The following is a 12,770-nucleotide window of genomic DNA, read 5'->3' as shown; positions in this document are numbered from 1 at the left end:
GTATAATATATAACAGACACAAACTTTTTTTTTTTTTTTTATACTGTATTGAGGATTTGTTCTGTTCTGTGTGTTGTATTGACCCCACCCCCCAGCCTACCTGATAGGAACTGCCTTTCCGGAAGTTTCTTCCATTTTTTCTCAACAAGGGTCTTTTCTTGTCTTCTTAGAGAGTCAAGGCTGGGGGGCCGTCAAGAGGCAGGGCCTGTTAAAGCTCATTGCGGCACTTCTTGTGTGATTTTGGGCTATACAAAAATAAATTGTATTGTATTGTATTGAATAATATATTATTATATTATCAGGTCGGGGACAGGCACTGGTACAGTACGTTCCCACACCCACCACACGACAAAACAGCTCAGAATCCTGGTTGGCAACCCCCCAGGCAGACACGCGGTCCAATCCCACCCTCTCTATCTGCCGCAGCCAGCCAGGTGTCACGTGGGCGTCCCCTTCTCCTGGTCCGGCCACTTGGGTCCTCAACAACGAGGAATGCTCTCGGGTAATCGCGCCACATGGCCGTAACTGAGGCTCCCTCACCATGCAGGTCACATGCCTCATTTGGGACTCGGTAACACAAAGACACACCAGTGGCACCCAAGGACCCTCTGAAGTGACGCACATGAAGGGGTCCAAGTCCTCGTCTCATTTTCTAGTGCCATCTCCATAGCAGACTTTAAGGCCGAAGTGGGCCTGTAAACAGGGACGCCGTGCATTTCTGTAATTGTGATGTAAATTTTCACTTGCGGCCAAACTGGCCCTAACTGCGCCATCTGTCAGAGGCCCCTGCTTTTTCCGGACAGTGAACTCAAAGCCCTTCGTGCAGCTCCTGCCCCGTGTCCATGGAGTGCTCACCCTTTTATTCACCCAGACAGTGCCCTTTAAAGTGGGTAGGCTGATTAATAGTAGACAGACCGTGTGTGTGTCCAGGTCACGTGTTAAAATGGACGTCACAAGTTTTCACACACAGTGGTGTGACGGGATAAGGAGAATGGCTGACTGGTGGGTGCCAGAACCAGAGCGTCAATGAATGAAGACTTGACATGTGCGTGATGCCCACGGTGCACCTGCTAAGAGCTGGGCAGACGGACGCTCACAAGTTGTCCTCTTTGGGCGCAGATCAGGTTCATCGGCTATCGACCCAACTGAGTTCCTACAAGAACAACGCTGGACGATGGAGGAACAGCCGAATAATACGCTCTGATCTGATGAATCTCGGGAACTACAGACTGGCACCAATGGCAGGACTGGAATACACAGAAACACCGATGAGGCAGTGAAGGCGCCGGGCAGGGGTTAGGGTCCTGGTGCCACTGTAATGCTGTCCTGTTTGTGTTTTGATATGAGGACATCTCCAAATCAGACATTTCATTATTTATTTTGCTCAGTTCTTGTGATAATAAACGTAACAACTTAAGACGGGCACCAACAAGCCCTCAATCCCTCAGACCCTCTACCCACTCCACAGCACGTGTGCTCCGCTCACTTTTAGCTTCCTCCAGAGTTTCACGGTTTTAAATATTTATTTATGTTACGAGCAGAAGGTGCGTCAGCTAGGGGTGCACAGAAACAAACGCTGACACCAATGGGATCGGCCTGATTGACAGGGCAATTACTGCTAACACGGCTCCTGACGAGGCCCACGACATCCTGAAATACAATTTCACCGATTGGGTGCATCAGTCAGGCGCAGGAAGGATTTTGTGCAGAAGGGAAATTGCAGGCTTGACTCGAGGCATCGGGTTAGTTACAAAACAATTTGGCGTATTCTAACACCCCCCCCCCCCCCACCAAAGGCCCCCCATTGCTTCTTTTTCATAATCCTAAGGAGAAGAAAGCTGCGGCACGCGTCCCCTTCACCAAGGTTAGGCTCATCACTTAAAGAGCCATCAGGTGACTCCACCACAAGAAAATGGAGTCGCACGGCCAGCCTGGCAAATGGCCGATGTAGTCAGGGTGGGCAAACGGCAGCTAGTGCCACCTAGAGTCTGATGGACGGACAGTGAGAGAAAGGTGCCACCTGATAGATATGAAAGGCACTGTATGACAGTTATATGTCTACAGATAGACAGCAAGTGCACTATACAGTAATACAGAGGTAGGCACCGAGTGTGCCATCTTATAGCTGTATGGATAAGAAAGGCAGCAGACAGAAAGCAAAGGGCACCAGATAATAAATGCTGAGATCAGCACAAGTGTCTTTCACTGTCCCTCTATAATATAGTGCCTTTCATGTCATCAATCTCTCTGTCACCTTTCATTCTATCTGTCTAATCTGTAAACTCACTGGCATCTCTTGCTCTTAATAATGATCATTTTTAAATGTATATAGCGCCTTTCACATGGACTTCACAGAAATTCAGAAAGAACAGCAGAACACATAAAACATTAGGTGCAAATAATATAAATAAGGCATTGAAACACAGCAAGGGGCCATAAACCATAAAGCCCCTGCACTTGGGGTCTCGTCACTGCTGGGTCGGACGTCTCTTCAGACTGTGAGACATTCTTCTTAGCGCACCAATGGCCGTGGTCTTTTCTTGCAGAGTTGCCCCCCTACCTATGTCTGTTATATAGTGCCTTCACATCTCGTCTCCTTCAGTCGCTGAACGTTTGCCTTCCCACAGCTTAGAGGTGATTGGCTGAAGTCTCGCTGCCCGCTTCCTCCTTTGTGACACGCCCCTCACCCACCCGGTGGTCTCTTTCTCCTCATACGAGTTGCCCGCAGTTGACTCTCGGTATCCCACCTCGCTGACGAGTCCTTCACCGCACGCTCCACGGAAACAAATTGGCCCCCCGCCTGCCTCCTCTCCCCTGGCGGCGGACGGCTCGACTCCTGACAAGCCGCTCATTTCTCCCTAATTGTTATTAATGAGAATTACTGAGAGCGCTGAGCGGAGCAAATAATGAGAGGCGCTCGCCTACTGACCGGACCGCACAAGGGGTCACTGCGTTACGAGCCCACAAGTGCTGACCTACACGCGAGGAGCTCAGCCAGCTGTTGAGTCAGCAGTCCGTGACAAAGAGCCTCTCACTCGCCGGCCCGGCTCCGCGCGTCACTGATGTCAATAAAGGAAGTCGGCATGCTTGAGTAAGCCCACCCGCCGACAAGTCGGGGCGGCCATCTCTCACCCTCAGCGCTGATGAAGTCTTCGAAAGCAAAGAAACAGACGAGTCCAGCAGCTCTCTAATAATGGCCTCTGAAAGGAGCTATAAAACAAAAAAGAAAGTCTCATAAAGCGGTCAGCTAGGTACACAGCCTCCTCGACCTGGACACGCAAACGCAGGACGGCGGAGGACTCCGAGGCCCTCAAAAAACTGGGGGGCACCCTTCAAGCCCTCCCACCCCCAGCCATTCTGCACAAACAGTCCACTGGCAGCCCATCCAGGCTTGGTACCGTACAAGACGCTGCTAGGAGAGGCTCACCGCACTGAACTGACTTAACGGCACTAGAAGACAGAAAGGAAAGGCGCTATATAACAGATGGATTAATTAGAGGGGCACAACATAACAGAGGGCTAGATAGGAAAGTCACTGTATAATAAAGAAATAGATAAAAGGGACCATTTGAAGGATGGATATGAAAGAGACCATATGATAGACAGATAGATACTGTAGATAGGAAAGGTGCTATACTGTATAAGAGATAGATATGAAAGACGCTATATAACAGATAGAAGATGCTATATGAAAGATATAGCAATATCTAACAAACAGATGATGCTATTAAAAAAAGACGTGAAAAGCACTACATAATAGACTGAAAGGTAAGACACTATATAATAAAAATAGATAAAAGGCATAATTTAAAGGATGGATATGAAAGAATATATGATAGATAGATATGAAAGGCGCTATATAACATACTATAGATATGAAAGGTGCTATATTGTATAAGAGAGATAGATATGAAAGATGCTATATAACAGATGATGCTATTAAAAAAATAAGACTGAAAAGCACTACATAATAGACTGATAGCAAAGTCACTATATAATAAATAGATAAAAGGCATAATTTTAAGGATGGATATGAAAGAGAATATATGATTGATAAATATGAAAAACTATTAAAAAATAAGATGTTACAAAGCACTACATAATAGTTAGACTGATATGAAAGTCACTATATAATAAAGAATTAGATATAAGGCATCATTTGAAGGATGGATGTGAAAGAATATGATAGACAGATAGATATGAAAGGCACTATACAACAGATAGATACTGTAGATATGAAAGGTGCTATACCGTATAAAAGATAGATATGAAAGATGCTATATGATACATAGATAGATGATGCTATAGGAAAGACACTATATAACAAACAGATGACGCTATTAGAAAAATAAGACGTGAAAAGCACTACATAATAGTTAGACTGATATGAAAGTCACTATATAATAAAGAAATAGATAAAAGGGACCATTTGAAGGATGGATATGAAAGAGACCATATGATAGACAGATATGAAAGGGCGCTATATAACAGATACTGTAGGTATGAAAGGTGCTATACTGTACAAGAGACAGAGAGAGATGAAAGATGCTATATAATAGATACTGTAGATAGGAAAGGTGCTATACTGTATAAAAGAGATAGATATGAAAAGCACTATATAACAGATAGATAGATAGATAGTGTTATATGATAGCTGAATATGAAAGACTATTAAAAAATAAGACGTTACAAAGCACTACATAATAGTTAGACTGACATAAAAGGCACTATATAACAGATAGGTCGATTATTTTCATTATTTTTTAGGTTCAAAAAAGAATGAATAGGAGCACAATGTACTTTAGAAAGAGCTCCGTAGGGGGCACCAGTGTTCTGTCACGTTTTGCTGCCAGTAGCTCATTCTGATCGGCGATGCCCAAATGTTAAATTTGAAGAGAGTCAAATACTGTGAAGGGCTGATATGGTTAAAAAAACTCAGTTTAAAACGCAAGAAAAGGTGGGGCTGCCTCACGGGCACACAAGCCCACAGACCTGATGGGCACACACCACCAGCGCTTCCTTTAAATTGCGGTTATTCTGGCTCACAAGCCCGGGTCCTAGAAGTTGCTTGTATTTAGAGAGCCGCAGTTTAAGTGAGGTGATTGACAAACTCAGAGGTGAACTTATTAACCTGCAAAATGACGGGCAGGGAAATGGGGTGGCAATTAGCGGGAGCTCTCAAAGTATGCCAACCCATCTCAGTCGAGCGGCAAATGTGCTAAAAGGCACTTCTGCAAGATGGAAAGGCGCGTGCGACAAACGTCAAACAAGAGAACGACGTCTTAATGGAAAAGATAACCAGAAGGCTGCCGAGTTTTATGAGCAGGCGCTCGCAGTGATTGCTGCTTGGGTTCAGGTGGGACGGTGCCCATAAGCACAGGGCGATGTCAAGGTGAAGGTTAAGATTATTGGCGTATGATTACATGATGGGACAATACCCACCTCACCCCCAAACCTCACAGCTCTTCCTCCATGGATGAGTACCTGAGCAGCACCAGCACTGTGGTGAGGTTGGCACTGGTGTGGTGTTGGGCCAAAGGACAGGGCAGCTGTAGGACTCTCAGCTGATTCCCAGTGAGATGCTGTGTGCCAAGAGGGGAGTGGTCAAGTGTGAAAGCAGTCCACCAGGGATGCCAATCAAAATGTGCAGCTTGGGCGCCACCTAGTGGTGGTGAGTGGTACCAATGCTGCAGTGATCTCTGCTGCTGTGTTTTTTCTTTTGATGCCCAGCTGGTGTCGAGACAGGGTGGTCTCCTAGCCTGTACACTGCTGTGGGTGCCTCTGGGTTTGGAATTTTCACTCATGATGTTGGAGGCTCAGCCGTTGGTTTCTTCAAGTTCTCCTCGGTTTGCTTGTGCCACGGCTTCTTTGGCGCAGATCTCTGAACCCTTCAATCCCGTGGCCATTTCTGCCATAGAAGCTGATGTAATGCTGAATCAGCCCCAGTCAGATACCACGTGTCCAAACCAGCTCAGATGCCTTAGCTGAAACGCCACTTCAGGCGCTGGCTGAGTGTCACATCTTGCCAGGCTGATCTCGTCTCAGATTTGATCGTGAGGATTTTGGTCTCGATTTTAACACCAGCCTCTTCCATAGGCACCACTCACTCAAGTGTAGGGAGTTGCCTGACCGACTCTGCAGTGGACTTTGGTGGCAGAAGGACCAGAAACCGATTGCCATCATGGGCTGCGGCAAGCCCAAGCTCAAAGTGCCCCCTGATATTGTACTGTGGGGCACCTGAGTCTTGAGAGGTCTCAGGGGTTTTGATGCAAACATCAGGAAAGAAGACTCGGCGGCGCCCACTCCTGCCCAGAGAGCATCAACCTGGTAAACACGGATGGCCTTTCCAAACGGGCCCTGGCACCTTTGTGCGTGGCGGTGCCGCTCGTGTCCGATTAGCCACACCCGGCGTGTGAGTGTTTGATGGTGGCCGCTGACATTTGCCGGCAGACATCTCCTCACATCCTCCAAATGTTACCGTTTCATTTCCCGGCTGGCTGCTTGCTAGGAGGGCGCAGGCATCAAAGTGGCAACCCGTGAGCTGCAATCCTCTGCCTTTTCTTCTTTTTTTTATCCTTGTGTTTTTAATTCCGACTTTGGATCTGCCTCTTTGGCATTTCAGGGGCGTGTGGGGGAGCTTTGTATACTTTCATGGCCGATCCTCCTAAGTTGGGCTGCTCCTCAAACGCCTTCAAAGAAACATCCGACGGGTCTCAGCAGCTTTCCATGAGGAAGGCCTTCCCAGAATGCAAAGCTGGCAAAGGGTACCACAGGAAATTTCACTGGCCCCTTTGGCTTTAGCCATTGCAGTGTGTTCTGTGACTGCTGGCATGAAAGGCGCCATATACATAGCAGACTGCTTGCTGACATTTGCCATCCTCATAATGGACGGCAGCCTTCATGTATTCCAGAATGTGCCATCCTGTGAGTGCTAGCGGGGGCCACAGCCATATCTGAATGAGCGCCACCTTTTCTGCCCAGTGTTCTGGTGGTCCTTGGTCTTTAAACGTGTCATGGCTTGGCCAGGCTCTGCCTTCTCCTCTTTCTATCTGTCCATTTTGCAGATTTGTCTTGCACTCCTTCTTGTATGAATTGATTTTCTAATTGTCCCCTGCCTTACCTTGTCCTTGTCATTTGCACGTTGAGCCTACGGGGCTGTCGCTCTGACGTCTCCATGCCCTCCCGCCGTACGCCTCTGCCTTGTTTTTTGAATTCTGACCACTTTGTTAGCATTCGCAGTGACGTTGTATTTTAGGTCTTTCTGGCTTTGGATTCCAGATTTGGTTTTGCTTGCGTTCCGTTTTTTCGGTAGCCTTCTTGATTCTTCTCTTTTCTTCTTATGTTTGAGAATATTTTGGAACAAAGTCTTTTACTGTGGCCTTTTAAGGGTCCCTTCTCCCTGGTTTCAGTGTTGGCTTCATTCTGGCCTGTGAGGCCTTGAAGCCTGCTTCTTGAGTTTAGGCCCAGGCTGATTTTGCTCACCCTTTAGTCCTAGTGCTTATTTATTTTCTTGAGTTTTGTGTGCAGGTTGATTGTGACAATAAGGTGGACGCCATCTGCCCAAGAGACATGAACATTATGGGCTGTTAGACGGAGAGTGTGGAAACTGGAGAACGACAAATGGCTGTTCTGCCACTAAAGAGAACAGTAAACGTGCCAGAAGGTGGAGCAGGAAAAAGTGGAAGCCTTAAAATGTACAAGAAGTGGGAAAGCAGATGGGACCAAAAACATCGAAGCACAACACGAAAAATCAAGTCAAAGAAAACCTGAAGCCCAACAGAATCCATCAGGAAAAGTGTTTGCTTTCAAATCCCAAATCTTGGACACCATCTTATAAAGCCTGCAGAAGAGGACGTCACTTTTGGTCACGGTGGCGGTCGTGCTAAGCAAGCTCAGAGTGGCAGCAGAAACGTAAACCAAACAAGTGTGTCACACACGTGTGTCTGGGGGGCAGGCTGAGGGCAGGGAGTGATGAAGTGCACTAACCCATCTTCTCCCTTCCCAGCCACACCCCCTTCTGACCTCACTTCCAGCTTGAACCCTCACAGACCCGCCTCTTTCTGTCCTCTCCCTATTTGGACGCTGACCCAGACAGTTCGGTGGAGTTTATATTTATTATTTTGCATGCCACGTACACCGTCTATGGGGTGGATCCCCTACTCTTCATCCTGTTTAACATTTTATGCCAGATTGAAAAATGGCTGTAGAGCGTTAAAGCCTACCTGGAGTACTCAGGCCTGTTTGGTGGGGGGGTCCCCTGAATCCCAACACTTTGTTGGCTTGTCACACACTCGACTCCTATTCCACATTGGAGCCCAGGTTGCTCCCTGGCAGCCAGCCTGGGTGATGTTGACCACAGACCTTCTGGTCAAACCTTAATACGCACGCCAGGGACCCCGAGAGATGCCATCCTGGACCCTGAGATCAGAGCAGCTCTGTGCCTACAGGCATCAGGAAGCACGTTTGTGGCTTATAAAGACACATTGTGCCAGCTTGGCACCTGCTGCTTTGATTTTCTCGATTTGATTGGGAGTGACGGGCAGTGTGGTGCATGTCCCCTCTAATTAAAATCCTAACTTTGTGGTAGCGTCGCCTTTTCTGATAAGAAAGACAGAAGTTCAGAGGTCAGGCAGTTCTGCTGTCTAATGACGGAGAGGCGTCCCGTGCTGATTAGCACAAGCAAGTGCAGTATGAAGTACCCGTGACAATACAGTATGACCCCAGAAGCCAATCTAGCTGCTACTCAGGCATCTGACCCCACCCAGCCAGCCACCTGCCACTCAAACCCCTAGCTCCACCCAGCAGCCTGTCACTCACACATGCGGCAATGCCAGCCTGCTGACACTCAAACATCCATCGAGCCCCGCCCAGTTTTACGCACTTCAACATCTAGCCCCGCCCACTCAAGCGCCGGACTGTCACACGCACACACACACACATCAGTTAGTCCGTTAATGTTAAGGTTTACCTTCACGATATTCGGTACTGTGGATTAAGGTGATTGATTTAAAGTACGTGTGACCGTTCACAGTGGGTGCCACCATTTTGGATTGATGTCGCTGTCTGAAATCGTACAGACTCGGATTTGAGAGACCAGGCCCCGGCTTGTGAGCAGGAATTCCGAGTCCGGAGTGCACTTCCGAGTTGGAGGTTGGAAATTGTGAATTCTGCCCGTTATTTGAATGCAGCAATAAAGAGTAAACCAGTGGGGGGGTCTGCAGCAGTAGTGATCAGAAGGACTCATCAATCGACCCCTGGGGTTCACCCCCTAAACGGGATGGAAAGGAGGGGTCAAAGTTACTCCTTTTCACAAAACCTTGAAAAAAATGGGGATCAGCAATATTGGCATGCGGAGTGTCGTCTGATGCCATTCCGAGGTTGTGGATCACCAATATGACATTTGATTCTTTAGCGGTGGTCCGAGCCCTCCAAGAGCAAACTTCAGAACCAGGCATGTGGGGTATCATTTCAAGGTCAGTGATTAGGAATATGAGGCGAGTTTTGACCTTACTAGCCCTGTATGGACCCCCATCAGAGGGTGACAAATGACAAGTTTCTGTTACAACCTGGGAAAATTTTGACTTGAAGCAGACAAACCTCTGAGGCGGCTCCTACCTCATGTAGTAAATGTCGACATTTCCTATGAACACCTTGGATTTGGGTGGTGTGGGCTAACCTGGACTTTTAAGCGCTTGGTTTAATGTCTGTTTATAGACTGTGGCACACTCACATGCACACACGCGTGACTAGGAGGAAGCTGAAGCGACCAAGTCAAGGTAATTCCACGCCAGGCCAGCGGGTGGCAGGGTACACTACACCTAATTCTGTTATCTCTGCAGACCAAACTCAGGAAATCCGGTCTGACCCCACATTGATGACACCACTTCCAGTTCCAGCACCAAGATGATGTCACTTCCCGTCTGGACCATCTTTTCACTGGACCACCATCTTTTCTGCTTAGCAGCAGTTCAGTTCATTTCAGGACTTAGTTCCATGCACATAAGTGCCATTTTGAAACCCATTTACAGCCAGGGACAATATCTGGGTGGCTGCCCCAAACCTTTTTGTGTGTCTCGAGGCTGTTCACTTCACAACAGATGTGTGTTATGTTACGTATACTACAGTAGCGACAGAATTCCTTCAGTCACAGGGAGGGGAGACGTTGACAAAAAAAACAGACAAAAACTGGGAAGGAACCAAAATGGACAACACAAGTCGAAACTCCAGATACTAAGAAGGGCCTTCTCTTTCAGCCAAGTCACAGGACGTTTCCAAGCGACTTAATCCCGTAGTGTCATCAGTCAAAGGGCAGACCCCTAGAAATACTGGAGCTACCCTAACAACTGATCCTCAAACGTTACAATTAAGATGCGTTTCAAACTAACTAGAGGTTCACAGTCTGCAGCAACAAAGCCCCCAAAATAAATCTGAGCCAACAAAGCGCCAAGAAGCCATCCATCATAACGGGGGTGGGCTGTGGGGTCAGCCAAGGCTCAGATAAAGTCGTGCATTGATAGAACTTAGAAGCCAATGAAGGGACATCAACATCTCACTGCCATCTGACAGCCCGAGTGTCACATTGGTTTTTGTCCCTACAGGGCCACCCAGGCGCCACAGTTTCACACTCAAGAGTGCCAGCCTTACAAACTCCCAGATCACTGCCAGCTCGCCCTCACAGCGGGTCAGGGTTTCTTACCATTTTGGCCGACTTGTCGATTTCACCACTGGGGACATCCCATCCCTGTAGAGACTCTTGGTCTTACTGAAGTTCACGATGTTGAAGATCACCCTCTGAAAAGGAAGCAAGGGACAGAAATGAGCCAACACTGCAGGGTCATGCGATTCCACTTGATGACTGCACTGCCACCAAGAACAGAGACCAGGAGAGACGGACACACACACACACACCAGTCCACATCTGTTGTAAAGAGTAGAGTGTAGGCCGATTGTCCACCATGGTCCGGTTATCCTGGCCCCCTAATCCTCCCCAGCTCCTAATTGGCTAACTCCCTTTGTCACCCCTTCACCAGCTCATGTGTGATGAGCACAGAAATGGCTGCCGTCACAACCCCCAGGTGGATGCTGCACATTGGTGGTGGCTGAAGTGGATCCTCACTCTTTACGTGAAGCACACTGAGGAGTGAGAAAAGTGCAACATAAAACATGGACGGTGACTACACTAACCACACACTTAAAAAAAAAATGGCAGCACCCATTAAAGAAACCAACACTGCACTGAAGCAAATCAAGAAACAAACTACAGAAACGTTCAGTGGCTTTCCTACAAGACTCCAAATGTCCCCGTCCGAAATTGTAACAGGAAACAAAAAGTGTGCCCAAAATACACTAGAAAGATGACAACACATTTAATCTGAAACGGTGGGTGGAGCACAGTCGGACATCATCTGGTCATCATGACACTTTCCAAACGCCATTCTGCTCAGATAGTGTAGTAGGCAAGACAGAGGCAAAACGAATGGAACTCAACACACATTGGAAATGAAAGGCGCAGAAAGTAAAAGACAACTATGTCGCCACAAACAACTGCTATATAATAGACAGATAGATGCTATATAATTGATAGATAGATACTATATAATTAATAGAGAGATAGATAGATGCTATATAATTAATAGAGAGATAGATGCTATATAATAGAGAGATACTATATAATTGATAGATGCTATATAATTGATAGATGCTATATAATTGATAGATAGAGAGATAGATACTATATAATTAATAGAGAGATAGATGCTATATAATTAGATAGATGCTATATAATTAATAGAGATAGATACTATATAATTAACAGATAGATACTATATAATTGATAGATAGATAGATGCTATATAATTAATAGAGAGATATACTATATAATTAATAGATACTATATAATTGATAGATAGATACTATATAATTGATAGATAGATGCTATATAATTGAGAGAGATAGATACTATATAATAAAAAGATAGATACTATATAATTGATAGATAGAGATAGATAGATGCTATATAATAGAGAGATAGATGCTATATAATAAATAGACAGATAGATGCTATATAATAAATAGATAGATAAATGCTATATAATAAATAGATAGATAAATATATAATAGATACTATATAATTGATAGATAGATAGATGCTATATGACAGATAGATAGATGCTATATAATTAATAGAGAGATAGATAGATACTATAATTGATAGATGCTATATAATTGTTAGATAGATAGATGCTATACAATTAATAGAGATAGATAGATACTATATAATTGATAGATGCTATATGATAGATAGATAGATAGATAGATAGATAGATAGATAGATAGATAGATAGATAGATAGATAGATAGATGCTATATAATTAATAGAGATAGATAGATACTATATAATTGATAGATAGATAGATAGATAGATAGATAGATAGATAGATAGATAGATAGATAGATAGATAGATAGATAGATAGCATAGTTGGCAGGATTAGATAGCTATGCTCTATATAACAGTAGATAGTAAGGTGCTATATAATAGATAGTTTGTAAATATCAAATCAATTCCACATTAATAATATGGTACCTTTCTTTCTCTCTTTTATAGTGCCTATCATATCCATTATTATATCTGCCCATAAAGCGTGTCTAATGCTACAGGTTTTTCTACCAGTGCGGTGCCCGTGTGTTGCGTACATGTGTGTGATTGTGTTTAGTTTTGTAGCAGATCTCACACACACTCACTCACACAGACGGACTGACTGGCTGTGCC

At 45.5% G+C, this 12,770-nt stretch overlaps 1 protein-coding gene across 1 annotated transcript in view; it reads right to left on the bottom strand.

Annotated features, from left to right (window-relative positions):
• agbl4 (AGBL carboxypeptidase 4) overlaps positions 1–12,770 on the bottom strand; it is a 460,603-nt gene that overhangs the window by 259,163 nt on the left and 188,670 nt on the right. The window contains exon 4 of the mRNA XM_028812463.2: positions 10,697–10,791. Within this exon, the coding sequence (XP_028668296.1) occupies positions 10,697–10,791 (95 nt within the window). The remainder of the gene's footprint in view (positions 1–10,696; positions 10,792–12,770) is intronic.

The sequence above is a fragment of the Erpetoichthys calabaricus genome, chromosome 10, assembly GCF_900747795.2.
Source record: "Erpetoichthys calabaricus chromosome 10, fErpCal1.3, whole genome shotgun sequence".
In the NCBI taxonomy this organism is placed as follows: domain Eukaryota; kingdom Metazoa; phylum Chordata; class Cladistia; order Polypteriformes; family Polypteridae; genus Erpetoichthys; species Erpetoichthys calabaricus.
The sequence above is the reverse complement of the archived record's forward strand: the minus strand, read 5'-3'. Positions and strand labels throughout refer to the sequence as shown.